We start from the raw sequence: 17,396 nt of genomic DNA, 5'->3' as shown, positions 1-17,396 counted from the left end.
GAGCTTTTACAGATTTACTTAATAAAGAACCTAAGAAAGGACAATACAGAACTTTCATACCTGATCTCTATCAATCAGGTCAATAATCCTTAGACTGTAAATTTCATCATCAGGCAACATATATGCTTGAGCCACCTTCAAAGCATCTTCTAAAGAAGATGGGACATCTTGCTTGAGAATGTATCTGACCACCCTCTGAAGCAGAGACAATATATACATTTCTTCGTTATGAAATCTCAGAGAACCCAGAAATCCTTTGTTCATAAAGGCAAAGTACTCATCAAATTATAATCAAGCTGCAAAAAAACTAAGCTGTATGAAAAATTAACGACTGAACCACCCAGGCGCCCCAGCTGTATGAAAAATTAAAACATGATTTATATTCTGAATTTTATGGAAGTCCTGTCTACCTTCTCCCCCCCCAGGTTTATGGGGTATATAAGTGACAAACACTGCATATATTTAAGGTGTACAATGGAATGATTTGATATACTCCTTTAGCTTCTTAATGTATTTATTTGTTATCTTTACTATCCTAATAAACAAGTGAATACCTAATTTTTAAAAAATATTTTATTATTTTTTTAAGTTTTATTTAAGTAATCTCTGCACCCAGTGTAGGGCTTGAACTCATGATCCTGAGATCAAGAGTTGTACGCTCCACCTACTGAGCCAGCCAGGCACCCCTGAACACCCTATTCACACTCTATCTAACAAAAGGATAGTAGTGGAAAACCTAGCTCTGTTAGCCTTTAAGAAAATAAAGTGCTCATTACATTTCCCAAGCTGCCCTCAGAATCGAACAGCAGGGTTCAAGACGCTTCAACTACTGTACTTACCATGATTTCCTTGTTTAGGAGGTTCACCTCCCTTACTCCATAGCCTCGTAAAAGTTTTTTCATCTCCATGAGTTTGTAACTTTCCTGCAATAACTTGACTCTAAAAGGAAATTTGTTGATATTTTTTAAGTGATTTTTAAAAAGATTTTATTTATTCATTTCTTTGAGAGAGCAAGAGAGCGAGTAAGCTAGCACAAGGAAGGGCAGAGGGAGAGGGACAAGCAGACTGCACTGAGCTCAGAGCCCGACATGGGGCTTGATCCCAGGACCCTAAGATCATGACCTGAGCCGAAATCAATAGACAGATGCTCAACTGACTGAGCCACCCGGGCACCCGAAAGATTTGTTGATATTAACATGGATGGTCTAATTTTTTTTTAAAATGAATACTAAGGGACACAGTAAAGGGCATAAAGCGTAAATGAATGTCAGATGAAAACAGGAGGCTCATCCAACACCAACACACTATGTGGGAGAACGTGCTCTTACTTGGGATGGTCCATTTCTAAGTGCTGTCTGACTAGCTGCTCCACAGCTACGCTCCAGGGAACCACCGCCGCGTACATGATCTTCAGCACAGCATCGAAGATGAGCTGTGAAGATACACACACAGACCGTGAGGAGCCGGGATTCATGTTTCTTGCAAAGCAATGACACCGCCTCATCTACAACAGAGGACTTACATCTACTCGGTGGTACTCTGAGAGTATCTCCTCTGACTGCAAAAGTGTATGTTTCTTCTGATTCTCACACATCAAGAGCAATTTCATTATTTAGAGAAACTCAGAAAAGTATTTTCTCTGCTGAAAGTGAAGTCATATAGCTCTATTCTTTTCTACAGTCTCTAGTCTCTGTGTTTAAAACTATTTTTCATGATTTTATTTACGCTTTATAATGGTGACCAGTAACAGTGGGAAGTCACTACAAAAGCATGTCATAACAGATTAAAAAAATGTGTCCATGTTTGTATAATCATAGAAAAACCTAGAAATATAGGCATCCAAACATCCATGGCAGTTTTTCTAGGGATGGGAATGAGAAAATGTTTACTTCTTACTTTCTATAATTAAAGAAAACGGAATTATGGGTGGTTTTTTTTTTCTTATTCTTTTTCCAAACTTCACAAATTCTCCTTAACAAATGTGCATTGCCTTTGTGATCAGAGAACAAGTTTTAAGAAAAGATGTGATGCTCAAAAGGAAAATCGACATGGTCACTATTTACTTACATCTGTGTCCGACAAACATCCTATTACTGCCATGGCTTTTGCTTCCCATGCAGTTTCAAAGAGTGATGTGGACTTTGAGCTACATCTCTTCAATAAATCCTAAAAGGGGATAAACATATATATTTTTTAAATTAAAACTCTCACTAAAAAAAAAAGTAAAAACACATATAAATATAGATAAAGAGCTTTTTTTTTTTTTTTTTTAAAGATTTTATTTATTTATTTGAGAGAGAGAGAATGAGAGAGAGAGAACACATGAGAGGGGATAGGGTCAGAGGACGAAGCAGACTCCCCGCCGAGCAGGGAGCACGATGCGGGACTCGATCCTGGGACTCCAGGATCATGACCCGAGCCGAAGGCAGTCGCTTAACCAACTGAGCCACCCAGGCGCCCCTAGATAAAGAGCTTTTATGGATGTGGAAAAAAAAAAACCAACTACTTAGCCAAGAATGTTAAACAATGCTCAAAAAAACACAAAATTGCCAAAGCCTGGGCTTTTAGTTTTGTATGGTACAGAAAACTTAAGAATGAAATATTCTTGAAGAATCTACAAATGAGATGATTGCAGCTTATTAATGTGTACCAAAAATTGCTCACATCTATTGAGCTCATGCTCCTATTATTTCACAATAAGCATTTGGAGAAAGTCCTAATATTATCCCATTCTGCCCAAGGTTACCAGTCAATCAGTAACAGTTATGCCACATTAACAAACACAATATGCTGCATAAATATCCCAATGGTAAAGCATGACATTCCTTATAGGGTTAAATGTTTAACCAATGACACACAGATGCAAGGGGAAAAGACCAGATGTAAAGAAGTTACCTCTATGTAGAGCAGGAGAAGTTCCTCCTCTTGTAAGCCATGTTCCCGCATGTAAACTCGTATAAACTTCTCTAAGACGGAAGGAATCAGCTCTGGGGCTAACACTTTATCAAACATGCGGAACACAATGGTGGTTGTATTCTCCTGGATGCCAAGAGAAAGGTGGCTTAGATGCAAGTTCTAGTCATAGTGGCTGTGATTAAAAAATAACACTTCTGATAAATCTAGACTTTTACCTTCTCGAAATCAGAGAGGGCCAATTTGCAGTTGTACTTCCTATGCAATGTGATCAACTCCTGCAAGTTATTTACCAAAGTCCTTAGCTGACATACTTCCTCTGTGTTTTGATAATCCTTCTAAAACAAAAGTGTGAGAGGGGAAATAGACAAAAAATCAGAATTATTTCAGATAAAATAAAAAATGACCATGATTATGTACATAAGAGGAAACCTGCACCTAATGCCTTTAAATTTTGTAGAATTTTAATTCATTAACTAGTACAAATTAACAGATCAGAATTCAACAGAAATCTAAAACAATTTTCTTTCTAACAAAATATATATATATATATATATATATATATATTTATTTATTTATTTATTTATTTATATAAACTTTGATGTTAGGGACACCTGATTGGCTTAGTCAGTTAAGCGTCTGACTCTTGATTTTGGCTCAGGTCATGATCTCAGGGTCCTGGGATCGAGCCCCAAGTCGGGCTCTGCATTCAGCAGGGAGTCTGATTGAGGATTCTCTCCCTCTCCCTCTGCCTCTCCTCTGCTTGCGCTCTCTCTCTAAAATAAATAAGTCTTTAAAGAAGAAAAAAAAAATAACTTCAATGTTAGTGTAATTTTTTCTTTTAAGATTCTTTTTAGAGGGGAGGGGCAGAGGGAGAAAAAGAATCTTAGGTAGGTTCCATGCTCAGTGTGGAACCTGATGCAGGGCTCAATCTCACAACGCTGAGATCACAACCTGAACTTAAATCAAGAGTTGGACACTCAACTGACTAAGCCACCCAGGCTCCCCTAAGATTTCATTTTTTAAGTAATCTCTACTAACGTAGGGCTTGAACCTAAACCCTCTCACACTCCACCAACTGAGTTAGCCAGGTGCCCCTGAATGTTAGTGTGATATTTTATACTTAGGTACAAAAACATCATTTAGATGGCCCTCAACGTCCCATCTATATAGATCAAGACCAGATACAAAGCTGTAACATTTCCTAAACTTATATATAAGGAACAGAATTTTCAATATTGATAAAGACAATTTTTTTTTTAAAGATTTTATTTATTTATTTGACAGAGAGAGACAGAGAGAGAGGGAACACAAGCAGGGGGAGCTGGAAAGGGAGAAGCAGGCTTCCCGCCGAGCAGGGAACCCAATGTGGGGCTCGATCCCAGGATGCTAGGATCATGACCTGAGCTGAAGGCAGACACTTAAGGACTAAGCCACCCAGGCGCCCCTTGATAAAGACAATTAACAGGGAAAAGATAGAATAGTGTTTTATAGCAAGAGGAAAAAGCTCTTCTATGGAAAAATGTATTATAATGATCAATATACATTATATATCATAATATATATTGATTATATACATTAATATGCTGCTTGAAATGTATAGAAAAAATTCCTGTTTAATTTTTAACAGTGCATAACCAGTAAGTACAATTATTGGCAGGAATCTGCTGTATCAGAAAGCAGGAGGAAATTTATTATTTATTTTTAGGCTCTAGAAATTTAAGGAATAGGTGCAATTTCATAATGTATATTATTATATAAATTCTACCCTCTGGTACTTAAGTTCTTAATACTTCCCAGTTGAGATCATATTGGGATGTCTCACATATTAGTTTATAAACTAATTTATGGCACCCCAACAAACTTTTTTAAAATATAAGAATGGGGGCGCCTGGGTGGCTCAAATGGTTAACCCTCTGCCTTCGGCTCAGGTCATGATCCCAGGGTCCTGGGATCGAGTCCCACATCCGGCTCCCTGCTCAGCAGAGAGCCTGCTTCTCCCTCTCCCTCTGTACTTCCCCCTGCTCATGCTCTCTCTCTCTCTCTCTCTCTCTCTGTATCTCTCTGTCTCAAATGAATAAATTAAAAAAAAAATCTTTAAAATACAAGAATGTACTTTTCTTTTTTTTCAATATAATGAATGCTTTCTAGTTTTTAGAAACCTAAAGGGAAAAAGAAATTGACTTAAGAAATTTAGAAGCCAAATAATAAATCCAGTTCATGAACCTCAAATTAACATCAAATATAACATCAGTATTCCTGAGCTTAGTAACCTTTCTAGCACTGCTATTTTTTTCAGTCAAAAAAGTCCCAGCATTTTTTTTTAATTTGATCTTTTTAAAAAATTCACTAGTTCTTAAGCCATAATGGCTATTGGAACACCTAAGAAATGCAATCAGAACTGGGAGTAATTTGCTGGTTTAAATAAGTCCTTGAAAACTAATCCTAAAGCATTATTAAATTTCATTCCTTTAAAGGACTGTGAACTTCGGCCAATGCAGAAAATCTCAATTATACTATTGAGGAGTATGTTTACATATCGTTTCCCATTTGGTTGGTTCAAGAGAGAAAAACAAAGCATTAAAATAGGCTGAAATTGTGATAGGAATATCAGGAAGAAAAAAAGCACATTCTTCTTTTTGTGAATTTTAAAAGTACACAATAAAAGAACACACAAACAAAATTTAAGAAGTGGATGTATTTCTAAGTACATGTACACAAATCCTTTAAAATAAATTGAACGCTTTATTATTGAAAATTCATTTTCTATACCATACCAAGGAAATCCAATGCCAACAGGACATCAACATCAACTCATCTGGTTTTTCTGCTGTAAAAAATACCTCCGCCAGTTGAAGTCCATTTTCGGGCCAATTTGCCTTTAAAGAGTAACACAGACCATTATAAGTAATGTTATATGCCACTGGGAGTATGTGAAATGTCTTTTCAGTGCTAATTATACTGGGTATTACCTTATCAGTTAATTCAAGGTTCCTGGCTGCCTGTTCCAACCATTTTGCAAGAATTTTCTGAAACAGACGTATCATTTAAAAATAAAATCCTCAGCAGATAATCACTGAAATAATTTAAAACCCTCATGATAATATTTCGACAGAGATACTGAATGAACTACCTGGTGTTAGGGCCATTTACTCTTCAGTGATATAAGGCAAAGGCTAGACCTGAATCATCTAGAGTGGAAATGATGAAGGCAACTCACCTGCCCTTCAGGTACAGCCCTTCTCACAAATGGGATCACATCATTTTTAAGCCACGGGCAAAGCTTTTGCAAAGAGACTGGTGTAGAAATTGAGTTGAGCAAGTTCTCAAGCATTTTCACGTCAAATTTGCTTTCAAAATTTGCCTAAATTATACAGAGTGAGAAATTAAGATCTATCAGACAGATTGAAAATAACAGCCTCCCAAAATGGAAAGATTTGTTAGGAAGTCATTTCAAGAAATATTTTACTGTCTTAATTATAAGCACTAAGAGTGATTTACTCTATACCGATGAGTCCTTGGCAGCCACAAATCTATGAACTCTCATGGCAACAAGTACCAACTAAAAAATTAGGGGGCTGTGGAACTGTCAGAGGAAGGAAAACTTAATAGGAGCTGACAGTACAAATCCTAACAAGCAATGTGTCCATGAATGACATCACACCAAGATACCACTTTCTGGACCTAATGATACCTGCCAACGTTGAAGGAATCAGAGCAGAAGTGCTAATGCACAATCCTTTACACAGTCTGAGCTGCAATAGGAACCACCTCTCCACCAATACTACTTAAGAAAGCCCATCAATAAATCATTCAATAACACGTAGCCTTTTTATTTAAGATTTTATTTTTAAGTAATATCTGTGCCCAATGTGGGGCTCGAACCCACAACCCCGGGATCAAGAGTCACATGCTCCACCAACTGAGCCCGCCAAGTGCCCCAAAATGTTGCCTTTTGAGCTAAGTTTAGGAGTTAGACTCTGAATGAGATAAAACACGTTTCTAAGACATCTTCACCTCTAATTTAATATCATCAGGATAATTTTATCAAACATTCCATTTCCCAATCACACCTGACACCCTTCATCATCCATGTGAAGACAACAAATTCAATCACCTATCCCAGGAGCCATAAAGCCATCAACAACAAAATGCAAAACAGATTACCCGATGTCGAAGCCAAAGGTACTGTGCACAAACAAGGTTTCCTTCTCTTAGCTGTAAAAAGATATCCTTAAGGTCGTCTTCATTATGCAGAAATTCAATCCAAGAACTACCACTGCAAAGTCAGAGAAGGAAAAGTTAGTAGTTAAAAAAAAAATTAAGATCATAATGTTACAAGTGGATACCATTAGACTTTTTTTTTTTTTTTTAAGATTTTATTTATTTGACAGAGAGAGCACAAGCAGAGGGAGAGAGAGGGAGAAGCAGGTTCCCTGCTGAGCAAGGAGCCCGACGTGGGACTCGATCCCAGGACCCTGCGATCATGACCTGGGCCGAAGGCAGCCGCTTAACCGACTGAGCCACCTAGGCGTCCCACCATTAGACATTTTAACTAGTAGTTTGGGGTTTTTTCCCCCCCTCAAAGTTAAAAAAAAAAGTTCCAAAGATTATACAGTAAAAAGTAGTTTCCTTCTTATCCCAGACTTCTAGAACTCCTGTCATCCTCCCTGAAAGTCATATCTCTTCTTATGGGTCCTTCCTGAGATAATCACTGCATATACGAGCAATTATTTTTTTTTTTTTTTAAGATTTTATTTATTTGAGAGAAAGAGCAAGCAAGTGAGAGCAAGAGTCCAGGAAGGCACAGAACGAGAGGGCAAAGCAGACTCCCCACTGAGCAGAGAGATCGATGCAGAGCTCGATCGCAGGACCCCGAGATCACGACCTGAGCTGAAGTAAGATACTTAACCGACTGAGCCACCCAGGAACTCCTATTATTTTAAGTTTTTAAAATGAATGAAGGGTGCCTGGGTGGCTCATTTTGGGTGGCTCAGTTAAGTATCTAACTCTTCATTTTGACTCAGGTCATGCATGATCTTGGGGTCCTGGGATTGAGCCCTGCGTTGGGCTCTGCACTTAGCAGGGAGTCTGCTTGTCCATCTCCTTCCCTCTCTCTAAAAATAAATAAAATAGGGGTGCCTGGGAGGCTCAGTCATTGGGCGTCTGCCTTCAGCTCGGGTCATGATCTCAGGGTCCTGGGATCAAGCCCCGCATCGGGCTCCCTGCTCAGTGGGGAGCCTGCTTCTCCCTCTCCCACTCCCCCTGCTTGTGTTCCCTCTCTCGCTGTCTCTCTCTCTCTCTGTCAAATAAATAAAATCTTTAAAAATAAATAAGTAAAATAAAAAATAAATTAAAAAAAAAAGACAACTGAGTGGATACCATTCAGGAACATAAAAAAAGGACAGAATGAGTAAGACACATAATGTCCTTAAATTGGAAGATTCAATACTATAAAGATGCTGGTTCTCCCCAAATTGATCTTCAGTTCAGCATACTCCCAATAAAAAAAAATAAGTAAAAATTTAAAATCCTAATAAAAAAGGATTTTTAAAAAAGATTTTATATCTTTATTAGACAGAGAGAGTGTATGCATACAAGCAGGGGTACCGCAGAGGGAGAGGGAGAGAGAGAATCTCAAGCAGACTCAGCACTGAGCGAGAAGTGTGACGCAGGGCCCGATCTCACGACCCTGAGATCACAACCCAAGCTGAGATCAGGAGTCATACACTTACCAACTGAGCCACTCAGGTGCCCCCAAAATAACATTTCTTTAAACTGGGTAAGGTACTACCCCAAAGATACAAATGTAGGGATCCGAAGGGGCATGTGCAGCCCAATGTTTAGAGCAGCAATACCCACAATAGCCAAACTATGGAAAGAGCCCAGATGTCCATCGATAGATGAATGGATAAGGTTGATGTGGTATAGCTATACAATGGAATACTACTCAGCCATCAAAAAATGAAATCTTGCCATTTGCAACGATGTGCATGGAACTAGAGGGTATTATGCTAAGCAAAATAAGTCAATCAGAGAAACAGAATTATCATATGATCTCACTGATATGCGGGATTTAAGAAACAAGGTAGAGGATCATAGGAGAGGAGAGGAGAAAATGAAACAAGACAAAACCAGAGAAGGAGACAAACTGTAAGAGACTCTTAATCTTAGGAAACAAACTGAGCGTTGCTTGGGGCGGGGGGGATGGGGTGGCTCGATGATGGACATTGGGGAGGGTATGTGTTGTGGTGAGCGCTGGGTGTTATGTAAGACTGATGAATCACAGACCTGTACCCCCTGAAACAAATAATACATTATATGTTAATTAACTGAATTTAATTTAAAAAAAAAAAGAGTAGGAATAAAAACAGAAAGAAACAAACAAAAAAACTTAGGAAAATATTGGTTTGAAGGAATTAAAACATACACTTGAATCAAATCTCAAAATAAGAAAACCAGTGAAGATTGTTTCTAGTTGCTGCTGTAAGAGATTACCACAAAGTTAACTGCCTAAGACCACAGAAATTTATTATCTTACAGGTTTGTGTGTTAAAAGTCCAATAAGTGGGGCGCCTGGGTGGCTCAGTCAGTGAAGTGTCTGCCTTCGGCTCAGGTCATGATCTCAGAGTCCTGGGATCGAGCCCCGCTTCGGGCTCCCTGCTCAGTGGGAAGCCCGCTTCTCCCTCTCCCACTCTCCCTGCTTGTGTTCCCTCTCTCAGTGTCTCTTGCTGTTAAAAAATAAATAAAATCTTAAAAAAATTAAATTAAATTAAATTAAATTTTAAAAAAGTCCAATAAGTGTTCTCAGTGGGTCAAAGTCAAGGTGTTGGCAGAGCTGTTCCTTTGTGGAGTCTCTAGGGAAGAGTCTCATTCCTTGCCTTTTTCAGCCTCTAGAGACCACCCATATTCCCTGGCTTGTTGTCCCTTCTTCCATCTTCAAAACCAGCAACATTGTATCTCTGACCATTCATCCTTTGTTATATCTCCCTCTGACCACAACCAGGAAGACTTTCTCTGCTTTTAAGGACTCGAGTGATCCCAAGTTATCTCCCCATCTCAACCTTCATCATATGATGGTCATTTTGCCAAGTGATTATGGGGATTTGGACCTGGACATCTTTAAGGGGCTGTTACTCTTCCAACCGCAGGACCCTTGCAAGCATAATGTTTCTAAGATTCGTCCACGTTGTTGTGTGTGTGGCAGCAGTCTGTTCTTTCTATTGCTGAGCACTATTCTTTTGTATGAACACATCACAGTTGTACGTCTATTGTTCTGTTGATGGATATTTGGATTATTACCAGTGTTTGGCTACTATGAATAAAAATGCATTTTTAGGGGCACCTGGGTGGCGCAATCAGTTAAGCATCTGCCTTTGGCTCAGGTCATGATCTTGGGGTCCTGGGATCAAGTCCCGAGTTGGGCTCCCTGCTCGGCGGGCTCCCTGCTCCCTGTCTGCTTCTCCCCCTCCTTCTGCCTCTCCCCCCTGCTCATTCTTTCTCTCAGATAAATAAATAAAATCTTTTAAAAAAATGCATTTTTTATTTCTCTTGGGTAAAGATGTAGGAGCATTGCTAGATTGCAGGGTAATCCCATGTTTGACTTTTCATGTGTTTACTGGTCATTCATAGATCTTCTTTTGTCATGTGTGTTCAAGTGCTTTGCCCATGTTTTGGTTTTACTAGGCTGCTTGCCTTTGTATTATTAGTTTGTAGATGGTTTTTCTATGTTCTAAAAACAAATCCTTTGTCAGAAAAAAAAAGATGACGTGGTATATCTATACAATGGAATATTACTCAGCCATCAAAAGAAATGAAATCTTGCCATTTGCAATGACATGGAAGGAACTAGATGGTATTATGCAATGAGAGAAAAACAATTATCATATGATCTCATTCATATGTGAATTTAAGAAACAAAACAGAGGATCATAGGGAAGGGAGGGAAAAATAAAACAAGACAAAATCAGAGAGGGAAACAAACCATAAGGGACTTTTAATCATAGGAAACAAACTGAGAGTTGCTGAAGGGGAGGAGGATGGGGCATGGGGTAACTGGGTGATGGACATTAAGGAGGGCATGTGATGTAATGAGTCTTATAAGACTGATGAATCACTGACCTCTACCTCTGAAACTAACAATACACTATATGTTAATTAATTGAATTTAAATTTTGAAAAAACAAATAAACTGGGTAAGGTGATTCTCATTCTAAATGTCATACAAAAAACCAAATATGAGAAAATTGCTCCCCAAATTCTGAAAAGTAGGAAAGTATAGCAGGGCTAGTCTACCAGATAACAGGGCATTCTAAAATTACATTAATTAAAACTATATGATACTGGTGGGTACCTGGGTGGCTCAGTTGGTTAAGGATCTACGTTCGGCTCAGGTCATGATCTCAGGGTCCTGGGATCAAGCCCCGCATCAGACTCCCTGCTCAGTGGGGAGTCTGTTTCTCCTTCTCCCTCTGCCCCTTCCCACGACTCATGCTCTCTCTCTCCCTCAAATAAATAAATAAAATCTTGAAAAAAAAAACCTATATGATACTGGTGAATGAATACCATAAAATCAACTGAATACTAAGTCCAGAGATAGACAAATACATGTCAGATTGTTAGCCCAACACTGCAACTAGCAGGGAAAAGGGGATTGACTAGCCACAAGGAAAAAAATAAAGCTTCCCTTCATTGTTAATTTGGCAAATAAACTTGTATTATCTTTAAGATAACTATATCTCATTTGTGTAAATAATGACATTCTTGGTGCACATGTTAGCATATCTAATAGAATCAACTGCCAGAAGTGAAATTGCTAAGGCAAAGATACGTGCATTTATTTTTATTTTTTTTATTTTTTTAAAGATGTTATTTATTTTTTGACAGAGAGAGACAGTGAGAGAGGGAACACAAGCAGGGAGAGTGGGAGAGGGAGAAGCAGGCTTCCTGCGGAGCAGAGAGCCCAATGTGGGGCTCAATCCCAGGACCCTGAGATCATAACCTGAGCTGAAGGCAGACGCTTAACAACTGAGCCACCCATGAGCCCCAGATATGTGCATTTAAATTTGCCTTTCAAATTTATCAGTTCCCATAGATGGTGTAGAAGAGTATCTACAACCTAGCAGGAAAATAATATTTTCCATCACCCGATTCCCAGAAACACATTCAGTCAAAGCAATACTTTATCTTTTATGATATTCTAAACTAAAACCTAATTCATAATCTAAAAATAAAAAATAAGGAATGTACACACCTGAATTTTTCTGGTCCAAATGCTCCATAAAAAGTAGTCAATTTTGCATGAGCCCTTAGTACCTAAAAAGAAATAACCTGATAATCTGAATGTCATATGCAAGAAAATTAAAATTAAAAACACCAAAAATTAGGCTTTCTGTTTCAGAAGTCTTACACACATGCTCATTTCATCCCATTTTATAGGTCAATTCTCATAAATGTTACAAAAAGAACCTTGGAATAATGGAAACATTTCCAATCACATTCAATGCAATAAAACTGCAAAAGAGAAGGCATTTGCACATTGATTGTAGGTGCCCCTCAAAATTAATTACTTTTCCCAGTGACTTATAAATGCCCTTATGTTAAAATCCAGTTGGATTATACCAAAAATTTACTTTGAAATAAGAGTTTAAACCATGATAGCCATCATAACAGTTAACATTTGTGTGCTTAACTAGTGCCAGACACTATGCAAAATGGTTTATATGAATTATTTCATTTGATTTCAAGATAACCCTGTAAGTACTATTATTATTCCCATTTTTCAGTAAGGAAACAAGAATTAAAATAAGTTGCTCTTGAAAAAACACAGGTCTATCTTGAATTGAAAAACATATTGTAAAGGTAAATTTACCCTCAAATTAAGTATAATGTAATTACCTCTTTTAAACCATCAGAATAGACAGGAACAGTTTTATTTTCTCTTTTCAAAAGCTAAGATGAACAATGAGAAACAATGTTAGAATATCTGCTATATTAGTTTTTTTCATGAAAGAAGATGGATTTTCTGTGAAAGGAAACAAATTATCAGATCACATTGAAATCTGAGATGAACAGTGAATGATAAAGAAATGACATATCTTAAAAAAATAATGCATCTTATGGAAACAGCTCACAATATTTTGCCCATCTGTTACACCTTGATTTTAAGGAATATAACTAGCAGCAGTATTCAAAGCTCACTGAGGGGAACCTACGGCAAAAATGTCTGTGATGGAGACAGAATTCATTTTTTTTGAGATGGTTTCTTTTGCATGAGACTAACAGGTAAAAATGTTATAAAAACTTACCCTGGTTTTGGCATAATTTAGCATTTCCTGGGTTGTTTCATAGGTTAGCCACTGAGCCTCCAAGCAGTAATTCACCACAAATTCATCATCCTGTTTCAGAAATGCCAGACACAGTAAGGCGACCTAATGTTGATCAGTCCATCAATCTGAATACTCTCACACAAAACAGGGAAAACACACCTGGATTTTCTGTAGATTTTCCTTAGCTTCATCTACGAGTTTTTGCCATTCGGTCTGCTCGCTGGTGTCTGCAGAACTCAAGGCTAATCTCTCTAATATATCATTGGATTTCACCTTGTAAACAAGCTGTAATATAAACATGCCACATTAAGCAACTTGAAGCAAAATAATGCCTGTGCATGACTTCTTAGGCTGCAGGCAACAGACTATTATGAAAAAAGGGGAAGCCTCATGTGGTCCAGGAATAAACAGTAAAGCAGGTAATGCTCAGATAACCCAAAGGTAATCCAGATTGCTAAAAGTTATGGAGACCATTTGAGTCCTGAACTACATGTGTCAAGCAGGGTACTAAGAGCCTTATGTGAATTATCTCATTTAATTCTCATAAAAACCTGAGAAAGTATTTACACCTCACCATAACCCTATGGGATAAATACTAACATTCCCATTATACCATCAAGAAAACCGAGACTCCAGAAAGGGTAAGTAATGTACTTGAAACTATGCAGTTCCAAAGTAATGGAGCTGGTTTTTAAAAGAAGACCACACGATTATGTTGCATGCCTCGCTGTCTAAGTCTGTCAAAGGTTCTTTAGCAGCTAGAAACAGCCTGAGTTAGAAATACCCAATACTGGGGCACCTGGTGGCTCAGTCAGTTAAGCATCCAACTCTTGGTTTGGGCTCAGATCATGATCTCAGGGTCAAGAGATTGAGTCCCAAGCCCCGTGTCAGGCTCCATGCTGGGCATGGAGACTGCTTAAGATTCTCTCTCTCCCAGGTGCCTGGGTGGCTCAGTCGTTAAGCGTCTGCTTTCGGCTCAGGTCATGATCCCAGGGTCCCGGGATCGAGTCCCACATTGGGCTCCCTGCTCGGCGGGAAGCCTGCTTCTCCCTCTCCCACTCCCCCTGCTTGTGTTCCTGCTCTCACTATCTCTCTCTCTGTCAAATAAATAAAATCTTAAAAAAAAAAAAAAAAAGATTCTCTCTCTCCCGCTGCCCCTCCCCTGGCTCGTGCACACTGAAAGAAAGAAAAGAAAGAAAGAAACCCAAAACTCTAGGTTCCCTTTTTTTTTTTTTTTTTAAAGATTTTATTTATTTATTTGAGAGAGAGAGAATGAGAGAGAGCGAGTACATGAGAGGGGGGAGGGTCAGAGGGAGAAGCAGACTCCCTGCTGAGCAGGGAGCCCGATGCGGGACTCGATCCAGGGACTCCAGGATCATGACCTGAGCCGAAGGCAGTCGCTTAACCAACTGAGCCACCCAGGCGCCCCTCTAGGTTCCCTTTTTATAAACAAAATGCCTACTTTGACAAGGAGTCTGTAATTCTGAAAGCTAAAAATGGTAAGAAAGCATAGTTTCTCTACTTGTATTTCTCCACTCCCTGAAAATTGCTTTCACTGATTCTGATTTTTCACTCCATTCACTTTACAATTTTTTAGATATTTTTAAAGTAATCTCTATGTTCAATGTGGGACTTGAACTCATGATCCCAAGATCAAGAGTCACAGGTTCTGACTGAGCCAGCCAGGCGCTCCCATTCACTCTTTTAAAAAATTAGTTATTATGAAACTTTCAGATGTTCAGAAAGTAATAATGTAACACTCATGTACTCATCACCCTACTTAAAAATAAATATTACCAAAAAAATAAATAAATAAATAAATAAATAAATATTACCAATATAGCTTAAGACCCCCTTCTCTTCTTCCCAAATACATCGTTCTCCTTGTCCAAACCAGAAGTATCCATTATCTGATTTTGGTGCTTAATAGCCCATTAATTTCTCTATCCCTTTACTCATATACCTTTCTAAACAACACACAAAATTGTTTTATATGTTTTAAAATGTTACACTTTTATTTTTTAAAAGATTTCATTTATTTATTTATTTTTGCGAGAGAGAGAGAGAGAGAGAGAGAGAGAACACACAAGCACAAGTGGGGGGAGGGGCAGAGGGAGAAGCAGGCTTCCCGCCAAGCAAGGAGCCCGATGCAGGGCTTGATCCCAGGACCCTGGGATCATGACCTCAGCCAAAGGCAGACGCTTAACTGACTGCGGCAGACGCTTAACTGACTGGGGCAGACGCTTAACCGACTGAGCCACCCAGGTGCCCTAAAATGTTACACTTTTAAAACAACAAACACAGGAGTGCCCACCACCCACTTTAAGGAAGTATTAACTCTTTACTACAATCAGGCTTTTTCCTTCATTACTCTCCAGGACTTTTTAAGGGATGTCAATGACCTAATCACCAAATCCAATGGACTTCTTCCAGTTTTAATACTTTATCTTATCTGTAGTATTTGAAACTGCTAATCACTCCCCACTAGACTCTAAAGTTTCTCCTTCCTTGACTTCTATCAATAATCATACATTCTTGTGGTGTTCCTCCTTTATTTCTCCCCACATATGCATATAGCCCTTATTCCTAACTTCCTACATGCTGGTGCCCCTGGATCTCATCCTGAGATGAGATCTCTCTACTCTACACACTCGCCCGGAGTGGTCTGGCCATCCCCCCGTGTTTCCCACCTCTAGATTCAGCTCAGATCACTCTCCAATCTCCTACCAGATAGCCTCATTTCACAAGACCCCTTCTATGCAATTTTTAGAAAGCAGGCCCTTCATCTTTTACCACTACCTGCTCTTCCACACATACTTCTCATTTTAGGGAGTGCCATCCCCAGCTCACAAGTATGCTGAGCCAGAGTCCTGCCAGCCCATTCCCTACATTTGTCCCTCCCGATGTTTGATCACTTAGTTCCACTGATTCTACCTCCTCTGCGCCTCTTGTGTCAGACCCTCTCTCTTATACACCTTCACCTCACTGCACTGGCTCAGATCTCATGCAGAAAGCTGTTGTCTCCCAATTGGTCTTCACACCCCTAACTGTGCCCCATCCCAAACAATTCTCCAGCTTTACAAAGCGACAATCTAATCAGGACACTCATAGTAGCTCCCCATCACCTGCAAAATACAATCTAAATCCTCTGCAAACTCTCTGTCTCTCTGACAAATAAATAAATAAAATCTTAAAAAAATAATAATAAAATAAATCCTCCGCAATACACATAATGCTCCCCAGGCTCTGGCCCCCTCCTGTTCCATTGTCAGCTCCTTTTACTCCTTTGTGCATATAACCTATTCTCTACTCCTACCTAATCGGGAGTTCCTGGAAGCCTCAAAAGCCTCCCTCACTTTATTCATGCTGTCCTTGCACCTAGAATTCCCTTCCTCTTCCTGAACCATCTGGAACATCTTCAAGATCTGATATAAAAATGACCTCCTCTGTGAAGTCTTTCCGCCCCAGTAAGCATCAATCTCCCCTTTGAATCCCTAGTGTACTTTGGTCATATCTTAATTATAGGCTCGATCATTAAATTCCAATTACGCTTTACGTGCCTGTCTCCCCAGTCTCCATTACATGAAAAAAGGCTTGTTCGATGAACAAATGATTCATGAATGATTTACCTCAACATCTAGTCCAAACTGAATAGCAAAGCTCTCTGCTTCAGCAAATCTGTGTTTGTGAAGTAACCGACTCAATCTGACAAATTGAAAAAGAAATTTCAGTAAAACTTTTATTAATCAGGGAATTTAAGTTTATCATTAAGGGGTAAAGCTCAAAAGAAAATGAGAACTTACCTGTTTTCTGGTAAAGCTTCTGTAAGACACCTGAGTACCACGACAGAGACCGAGTCTTCAGATAATCTGAAAAAAGTTTTTTTTTTTTTTTTTAAGATTTTATTTATTTATTTGACAGACAGAGACACAGCGAGAGAGGGAACACAAGCAGGGGGAGTGGGAGAGGGAGAAGCAGGCTTCCCGCTGAGCAGGGAGCCCGATGTGGGACTCGATCCCAGGACCCCAGGATCATGACCTGAGCCGGAGGCAGACACTTAACGACTGAGCCACCCAGGCGCCCCTGAAAAATGTTTTTACTGTAAGTGTATTGGTCATTAATATTAATAAGTAAATTGTAACTTAGCTGCTATTT

At 39.0% G+C, this 17,396-nt stretch overlaps 1 protein-coding gene across 1 annotated transcript in view; it reads right to left on the bottom strand.

Moving 5' to 3' along the window:
* KNTC1 (kinetochore associated 1) overlaps positions 1-17,396 on the bottom strand; it is a 76,192-nt gene that overhangs the window by 39,238 nt on the left and 19,558 nt on the right. Inside the window, exons 15-30 of the mRNA XM_078061042.1 lie at positions 17,045-17,110; positions 16,871-16,946; positions 13,401-13,526; positions 13,221-13,310; positions 12,811-12,864; positions 12,167-12,228; positions 7,081-7,192; positions 6,134-6,277; positions 5,886-5,942; positions 5,691-5,792; positions 3,132-3,251; positions 2,896-3,039; positions 2,068-2,166; positions 1,329-1,432; positions 840-939; positions 61-195 (exon numbers count right to left, since the gene is read on the bottom strand). Coding sequence (XP_077917168.1) covers positions 61-195; positions 840-939; positions 1,329-1,432; positions 2,068-2,166; positions 2,896-3,039; positions 3,132-3,251; positions 5,691-5,792; positions 5,886-5,942; positions 6,134-6,277; positions 7,081-7,192; positions 12,167-12,228; positions 12,811-12,864; positions 13,221-13,310; positions 13,401-13,526; positions 16,871-16,946; positions 17,045-17,110 — 1,591 coding nt within the window. The remainder of the gene's footprint in view (positions 1-60; positions 196-839; positions 940-1,328; positions 1,433-2,067; positions 2,167-2,895; positions 3,040-3,131; positions 3,252-5,690; positions 5,793-5,885; positions 5,943-6,133; positions 6,278-7,080; positions 7,193-12,166; positions 12,229-12,810; positions 12,865-13,220; positions 13,311-13,400; positions 13,527-16,870; positions 16,947-17,044; positions 17,111-17,396) is intronic.

The sequence above is a fragment of the Halichoerus grypus genome, chromosome 13 (assembly GCF_964656455.1).
Source record: "Halichoerus grypus chromosome 13, mHalGry1.hap1.1, whole genome shotgun sequence".
NCBI lineage: Eukaryota > Metazoa > Chordata > Mammalia > Carnivora > Phocidae > Halichoerus > Halichoerus grypus.
The sequence above is the reverse complement of the archived record's forward strand: the minus strand, read 5'-3'. Positions and strand labels throughout refer to the sequence as shown.